Source organism: Homarus americanus, unplaced genomic scaffold, assembly GCF_018991925.1.
Source record: "Homarus americanus isolate GMGI-L3 unplaced genomic scaffold, GMGI_Hamer_2.0 scaffold367, whole genome shotgun sequence".
Taxonomy (NCBI): domain Eukaryota; kingdom Metazoa; phylum Arthropoda; class Malacostraca; order Decapoda; family Nephropidae; genus Homarus; species Homarus americanus.
The window spans coordinates 7309487-7318574 of record NW_024743709.1 but is presented as its reverse complement, the minus strand read 5'-3'; the positions used below and the strand labels follow the sequence as shown (position 1 = coordinate 7318574).

General features: G+C 40.3%; 1 protein-coding gene across 1 annotated transcript in view; it reads left to right on the top strand.

Moving 5' to 3' along the window:
* The first annotated feature begins 3025 nt into the window (after positions 1-3025).
* Positions 3026-9088, top strand: part of LOC121877242 — an 83902-nt gene continuing 77839 nt past the window's right edge. Inside the window, exon 1 of the mRNA XM_042382888.1 lies at positions 3026-3158. Within this exon, the coding sequence (XP_042238822.1) occupies positions 3135-3158 (24 nt within the window). The 5' untranslated portion in view covers positions 3026-3134. The remainder of the gene's footprint in view (positions 3159-9088) is intronic.

Genomic DNA, 9088 nt, shown 5'->3' with positions numbered 1-9088 from the left:
ATACAAATACAACCCTAGACAACACGGATTCAGGAAACACAGAGGAACAAACACAGCCATAGCCCTTATATACGAAAGTATTGCAAACGCAATGCATAATAGAGAACAGTGCAACATAGTTTTAAGGGATGTGGCAAAAGCGTTCGATAAGGTCTGGCACTTGGGACTTAAATATAAAATAACCAATCAAGAACTCCCTAACAACTTCACTTCTCTACTGTGTAATTTCTTGGACAATAGAGAAGCACACATTATAATAGGCAATCACAAAGGCCCAAGCTTCAGACTTTATAGTGGAGTACCACAAGGAAGTAATTTATCCCCAACTCTTTACACAATCTACACCTCAGACATGCCGCCACCAATTCACGGTGAATACATCGCATATGCTGATGATGTCACCCAGATCATCCGCCATCCAGGCAAGGCCAAACAGATGATGGCATTAAAAACAGCTCGCGCCATAATACAAATAAATAATTACGAGAAGAAATGGAAAATAAAAACTAATACACAGAAACTTAGTCATACACATTTCAAGGATAAACCCAACACCACTCACAGTAAACAACGAAGAAATACAATACTCAAACGAAGGAAAAATACTGGGGCTGACAATAACAAGAACCGGAATAAATAAACACAAAACAGAGCGCAATAGACTAGCCCAAATACAGCTTACCAAATTAAGAAGATTCGGCAAAATGGAAGAGAAAATACAACTACACCTATTTAAAGCACTTGTCCGCCCCCATCTTGAATACCCGCCAATACCATTAAACACGATCAGCCTTACCAACCAATTAAAACTTCAGGCAACACAGAACAAAGCCATCCGCAGAGCCTCTAAACAACGTCCCCCATACACACCCAAAATTAAAGACCTTCACGAAAAATACAATATTTTACCACTGAACATAAGAACATACAGCCAAGCACAGGCAGTATGGTACAAATTAGAAGTAATGGAAGACGAAATATACCATCGACTAAAAACAGAGAACACCAGAAGATCACACAGTTGGTGGCCAAAAAGCCTTCTCCATAACCCTCAAGAGCCAGAACTATTGTACACTAAATAGTACACAAAAGATGAGAGTATTCTACTAGTTACACAAGGACCTAGCAGACCTCTCCAGCTTACACAATTATACACCACAGCATAAATAACTTCGTGACGTCAATAAGATAAAAGATGAAAGTTTTCTACTAGTTACACAAGGACCTAGCAGACCTCTCCAACCAACTAACACAATAACAAACAACCCCTTGATAGCTAGCTTAGCCTCCTCTCCCCTGTTCCCTTGAGCTCGGGCCACCTCTTAGTGCGGCCTTCACCACAGCCAATCAAATCGTCTCTCCCTTCCTATGGCAAGCCATTGCCATTTTATCTCCATTATCATCATCATCATCATCACCACTCTTTTCTACCTACACTAACCAGCAAGCAACACCTCCTCCTCCTCCTGCCTGGCGGCCCTCGCTCCCGCCGGCGAGCATGGCGACCCACAAGCTGTCCTCCTCTGAGCACCCTCACCAACCAGCTCTCTCTACATCACCCTTGTAACCACGCTGCCACTTCCCAGCACCATGCTGCATTATACATCCAATACAACATGTATACAGAGAGCACATTGTGAGTTTCCTTTCTCCATCCCATCCTGAGTGTGAACCAAACATCACGTACCCCACAGTATCATGTTGAATGGTAGATACTGTAGTATGGGGCCTTGTTCTTGAAACTGTTTATTGTTTTGTGTATTTCCTCTGCGGTGTTTGGTTTAATCAGCGTGGAAAAATCGTCAAGAGTGTTTATATCTATGTTGGGACTTGGTTGCCAGATGTGGGTTGTGTGTGTGTCATGTGATTGGTTACTTGTCGCTCGGTGTTCATACAGAAGTTCAGGTTGTCTTCCTGACATATTTGAAAAAAATTTGCTCCAATATTTCTTGAATTCAGGTTCTTGTTCTTTGGGTTCAGTTAATTTGATTTGGTTGCTGTTTAGAATGTAGTTTGATTCGCTGCTGGAGATTCCCATTAGGTGTTTAATTTTCCGCCAGAATTCTTTCGGGTTGTGGTAAATTGCTTCTGTGTCTGCTATTAGTTTCTCCTAGTTATTCACGTATGCTTCTTTGGACAAGTTTCTTTGTTATTAGTGTATGGTGTAATATTGTCTTCGGTATCCTGGCGTCCATCCTTGTTCTATGATTAATTTGAATAAATTACTGAATTGTGTCTGTAGAATTCTTGATTGATGTGAGTAATGAGGGTGTGGTAATGCACGGTGAGTGGTCTTGGGTATGTGGTGTTCCATTGCTTGGCGCACGTTTTCGTACCATATCTCTAGTGTGTTGCCTATTTGGGAAGTGTGTTTGTTGTTTAGTTGGGTGATTTGGTGATTGTTTAACTCTTTTTGGAATTCCTCCCAGTTGGACCGGCTGTAGCTGTATCTCATCCTGGCAGGGATCTGTATTGGCGACGTGGAGAGTGTGGCTACGATAGGGAGATGGTCACTGGTGGTTATTGGGCCGGGTTCCAATTGCAGGTTAAGATGGTGATGCTGGTTTGTTAGTACTATATCTGGATGTCCGATTTGACCTGCTCTGATGTTTGTGGGTAATTCCGGGCCAAGGTGTATTGCGTTGCCCTGACTCAGTAATGTGTTTAAAATCTTGCCTACGGCTTTGTTATCCTGGTGCCCCAAGACGCGGTGTCGTGCATTTAGGTCACCCAGAAAATATGCTGGTATATTTCTTCTCATCAGTTTGAGCAAGTCTGCTTTTAGGAATATGGGTCTTCTCGGAGGGAGGTAACAGGTGCCGATTATAATAGGTCCTGTTGGGCAGTTAATTTCGATCGCCAGAAAGTTTTCTTGAAATGAGTCGTGTATCTTGTGTTGTATGTTTCGTTTGATGGCTATGGCAATTCCATCATGTTGTGTGTCTTGACTGTTTTTTTGGTAGACTGTGGATATCCCCTACCCCACCCTCCCCTCCTACTACTATTGTTATGAAGCGTTCAAGCGCAGCTCCCTCGGCGGCAGTGCTCTCCCACCCCACAGTCTGTGCAAGGCGCGTCTAGAAGCAACAAGTGCTGCTCCGTCTCATCCCAGTGTCCGTCTGTTATCACTACCAATGTTTCTCAATAGAGGCGAAGAGGTAATGTCCTACATTAACTCATTATTTTCATTATTCTTATGTTTTTCGTTTAGAGTAAGTGTTTTTTCTGTTACTAATGTTTTAGAATAAATTCATAGTTCAATAAATAATGATTTATGTTTTATAGTAAGTTAACTGGAATTTTAGGTTTAATGATCATATCCAATAATGTAAAAGAGTGAACTTTACCTTACATACCAGCTGACCATCCGATGCAGGTCAGCTGAAAATTAATAATAGGGATTACAATTTACGAAACCAATATCACCAGTTCACCACAATAACTACCAAGTGGGTACAGTATTTACCAGCAGTTAATTAACCACTTGATTCATTAATCTAGCTTGTTGATCTGGTGGTTCTTATACTTTAAATCACCTTCAGAAAAAAACCGAGAGGTTGAAGTTTTTGTCCATTCAGTGATCTGGGTACGTTGACGGGGGGAGGGGGAGTGTTGGACCTGCCACTGTCATTGTTCTCTCATTAAGGAGGTTTGACTCCGCCTAAAAATCACTAGCAGAGTGGGTTTTATCACCATTACCATCATACTAATAATATTAACAATAATAATTACTACGCCTACAACTACTACTACTATTACGACTACTACTAACAATAACAACTATAATTACTACTACTACCACTACTGCTTATAACAATAATAATAATTACTCCTGCTTACTACTACTACTGCACCTAGCAACACACAAGATTGTACAGTTGGTGGCCTTGACAGTTGTCACACCATATACATACAGTGTAGTGTATATATACGGTAATCATTAGCGTATGATTGAGAGTAAATGAACTAATTAACTTTCCTGTAAAAGTGTAAGGTAGTTAAGTAGTTGGACTCTATTGGCCGCGTGCAGCCCACACCATTGGAAGAAGATAGAGAGAAACTTATTACACCATTCAATTCATGGCCGCAAGACGCTCGCCCCAGCTCAAGATTGAAGAAGCCGCAATTCCAGAAAACTGTGAGGGCAAACTTTTTCGGAGTGAGGGTTGTAAACTCTTGGAACAATCTACCAGAAAGTGTTGTGACGGCACCGAGTGTGAGCCCTTTCAAGACAAGACTTAACCAACACTGGAGCGGGTTCAGGTACATTCAGGAGCCGGTGCATGCCCAGTACTTGCCAACAGTGCGTAACAGACGTGACCGATCTCCCAAGCGGCTAACGAGCCGATCGGTGGTGAAGAGGATAAAAGTAAGTAAGTAAAAGTAAACTGAAGCTGGTGACAGAAAACGGACGTCTCAGTGGGCTATTGAGCGTTATATGAATCAACTGATTTTACGTTAACCAACATGTGTGACCGTGGTCAGTGATATATGCATGTTATTTTTATTGCATATTAACTATAATTTCATTTAAAAATTATAAAATACAGCTCACCAAAATTCAAGGGACATTCACACAACTGCAAATGGCCTCAAAATGGCCCTCAAATAGATCAGATTTCCAAAAAATTACCTGGGCCCCCAGCTGTAAAGGCTTGCTTTGCTCCCCTCCTCCTCCCTCAGGGGATGGTGCCCTTTTTGCAAGCTTTCAGCCTCCATCTGACAGATCCTGTGCTCGAACCTGCCTCAAAATGCCTATGATATTGGACAGATTTCAAAATATTTCTGGGGGCCTCCACCAACTGGGTGGGTTCGCTGTGCTCGCCATATTCGCCTACCCAAAAAGTTCTTCTTGGACCCCCCCCCGCTTTTGATATTCCTGGATCCGCCCCTGCCAATATATTATATGAGCCAGAAGTAGATGCCAGATACAGTATTGCCGAGTGTTTACGAAATTTGTCTGCAACTGTATCTGAACTTGTTCCAGTGTAAGTCGAACTTTTAATCGGAGTTCATATTATATAGGCAGGGGCGGATCCAGGGGGTTCCTGGGGTCTGGACCCCTTTTTATCAGAAAATTCCAATACTTTTTCTTCAATGCAGTATTGTACTAAGACGTTCTTGTATTGCAAAAAATAACAACTATTAACCTCTTTTACTTTTATCCTCTTCACCACTGATCGGTTCGTTAGCTGCTTGGGTGATCGGCCACGTCTCTGTTACGCAAGTACTTTTACTTTTTACTTTTATCCTCTTCGCCAATGATCGGCTTGTTAGCCGCTTGGGCGATCGGTCACGTCTCTGATTACTTTTCCTTTTCATTTATCTTTTTCACCAAAAGATCGGCTCGCTAGCCGCCCGGGCGATCGGTCACGTCTCTGTCACGCACTGTTGGCAAATACTGGGCATGCACCGGCTCCTGAATGTACCTGAACCCGCTCCAGTGTTGGTCAGGTCTTGTCTTGAAAGAGCTCACATTCCTGTGCCGTCACAACACTTTCTGGTAGATTGTTCCAAGAGTTTACAACCCTCACTCCAAAAAAGTTTGCCCTCACAGTTTTCTGGACTTGCGGCTTCTTCAATCTTGAGCTGTGACCCCTTGTGGGGCGAGCGTCCGTCTGTTCAGAATTACTCCGAATATCAAGTGCACATGTCCTGCTTGTTTGTTTCATAATTTGCTTGTTTCGCATGTTGTGTGCATCACAGACCTACATTTTAATTTTATCAAAACAGTTTTAAAATAGATACGAATTCCATTGGTTGAAGCTCTGAAGTAGGCTGCTGTATACTTCATCCGAGTTTAAAATCATGAAGTAAATGGTACAGGTCAAGTTCATAGTAACAGCTGATAGATAGCTTTTGTGAGCTTTAATTCTTTGGTTTAGAGCTCACAAGATAATTATTTGGTTCAACATCGATGAAGTATATGAATTCTTTGTGAGTAATCATCTGCCTATAATTGTTTATGTTGGAAAACAATACATCATGCTTAGACTATTTGTTGAAGATATAATAGAAATAACAAAGCTACAATAAGGTCAATAACTTGCTGTCATAATAGAATATGTGCTCCTGTTGCTATAAGGGGATCCTTTAAACTTTAAAGGATAAAAAATACACAGAAAATGGGTTTCCATATTATGATTACTTTATAATTGGAAAGATATAGCCATTATGTTCATAAACACAGCGAAAAGTAATCAAATTCAAGTACTGGGTAAACCGAGTACTACTCGAACCGAAATTTCCATCCCTAATAGGGAGTGAAGCTAGCGTGGGCTAGTGGCCGCCATATTGGTAGGGGCAAATAAAATGAAGTCAGTTTTGTAATACAATTATATTTTTAATGTGACGCCTTACAATAAAGACTAAATTATACACCATTTATGAAATAACAGGATCGTACACTGATTTTCATGGCAAAGCACTTCGCATACTGGCGCAGCGCTCGTACCCTACCCCTTACCAATCTGGCGGCCACCAGCCCGTGCTGGCGTCACTCTGCGCGCCTCATTGTCGTCTCCACCAATTTAAACCTCCTTGGTTGAGTCTGCCTGTGTTCCACCAAGGTGTTGTTACTTGCCGCTGATGAGAGTGACCAGAATTCAGAAGCTCCACCAAGCCAACATCAGTCTGAGAGACTAGAAGTTGGCGTTTAGAGGTCGCATTTATTTATTTATTTATTTATTAACGGGAATTAGTCCACCCAGGCAGTCATCAACCCACATCGGGTCTGCCAGGCCCGGCCGCGAATATTTTTTCCTGAGGGCTTCAGCCATTTTGAACAAGCGGCAGGGGCATGGTCGAGTTGAAAGGCGGCACCACTGTACACTCCACAAGAAAGAGAGATTAAGAGGCGATCATTCATGTTTGGCTTAACATTGCATATCCTAACGTAATAGATACTAATACAACCTAACCTAGCCAGCACGAATTCTTTCTTCCAGTAGGCGTCGTTTAATCCTCATCTCTGACTTAATTTTTCCTCACGTTTTCTTTTGGTATTAATGTAGGTAATGTCTTGGCCAAACGACATATTTGGGTAAATAATGCCATTTTCACTGGCCCATTAGTTTAATATAAATATGCACATACAAAAACCCAACAACCATATAATATTATAACCTAACATGGGAGCATTAAGCACTAATTGAACAAAAAATATCAAACAGAAGTTAGCATCCTCTGATTTGGTGTAAGATTTATACATCCACCCTGGAGTTTCACAGCCTCAGACAAGGCTATTAATGAATTAGAGTGAGTTTGCAGAGCGTTTCTGGGTTTTGTTTTCATTAAATTCAATTTAGAAAATAGTCTCTCTACATCAAACTGGGGTTTCCACAGCAGTCAAGGGACCCATTTTGATTTCGCAAGTCATTTATTACTACAATCCATTTATACTATACATTATCTGTTGATATATACTAAAGGAGTTAATAAAAAAATCATATATATTACAGAAGAAAAAATTATTAATTCCTCAGGAAAACAAATTCGTAGCCCGGTCTAAGGGAAAAAATAAATACAGAAATGGAAAACAAATCAAAGAGTGAGAAGTGATATACTGTATATGTTGTGGTGTCATCATACTCTGACGGTACTATTCAGGGTCATTGTGGGTGACCCGGTGATTATGTGAGCCGAGATTGTAAACAAGTGGCTCATTTTATATTACTTATAGTGGTTTGGTGGCTTTTGTAGTAGTTGTTACAGCGATGCCACACTTTTGTTGCATTCTGGGTTGTGGAAATGAAACCAGTAAGCACCCCAGTCTTTCCTTTTATCGAATACCCACGATACCAACTCGGGGAGAGGAAAGCAAGACATTAATAAGTGAAAGAAGAAAGCTACCATGGTTATCTCGGATTTCTAGAGCCTAGACTTCAAACCTTGGACATAGGAAGGTCTGAGGGAAGCACATCATAACAGGTAATTATAAGTGATACGTAGTTGATATATTGCCGTAACCAACTAAAAATCCTACAAACGCTATTTTACCGTGAGTGCGCTCTGATTGGCTAATCGTCCATTACCGGCAAACAAAACGGCAAAATATCCACTACATTCATTTTGGTTAATATTTAGATAAATTTGCACTTCCACCTCCCACTCTGTTAGAAAGTCAAAAATATTTTTTTCTAGTGTATTTGTGTGTTTAGACCGAATATGACCTTCATTTCCTTTAGAAATTGGCCGGGTTTTTTTATCGATTTATTTTCGTGGGACTTTTTCGAAAAAAATAATGGCTAAGCGAATAAAAAATACACCAAAACATAATAAAAAAAACAAAAACCAAACCTAACCTAACTGACTCACCATATGATGGAATCACCTATTTCTGGGGGCCACGAATTACCCAAAAGTATAGCAAATAAGGGTAAAATCTTAACGAATATCTGTTATACAAACACAAAACATGTTTAATAATATTTTTAGTGTAATTTTGTAAAAATAATTTGTAAGATGAAATAATAAACAGCGAAAAACTTTCAGTATTGGCGAACGCTAAATTCCAAAGAGTTGGTGAACAAGGGAGATAACTCAGATCCATCGTGATGCACTTCACTAACCTAACCTAACGAAAAGTAAATCCTACGATCCTACGGCTATGTTAAGTACCCCAAAGTAACAGAAACCGGTAATTATATCTCCATTTTGGAATTTAGCATTTTTCGCTGTTTATTATTTCATTATTTTGACTACATTTCAATGAAAACATTATTAATCAGGTTTTATTGATGTAAAACATATATTCGTTCAGATTTTACCCTGATTTAATATACTTTTGGGTACATTTGGGTACTTTTGGGTAATTCGTTGTACCGCCTATTTCGTACCTTATTGGGCTGGTTCTTGTGCGTCGTTGGATTCTGAGATTCTTACAGGTTGCTGACATTGATTCTCGCTTAAAGAGGGGTATAGGCGGGCAGCTTCTTCCAAGAATTTATGAAGTACAATACCAGAAGATTCATGAATGAATAGATATCTTGTTAGGTATTGCTTCAGAAATTTTTTCTGGATACCAGGCCTTTTAATCCACTCCTTGAAATCAAGCCAAACCCTCTCAATTGTTTGTGTGTGTATATCG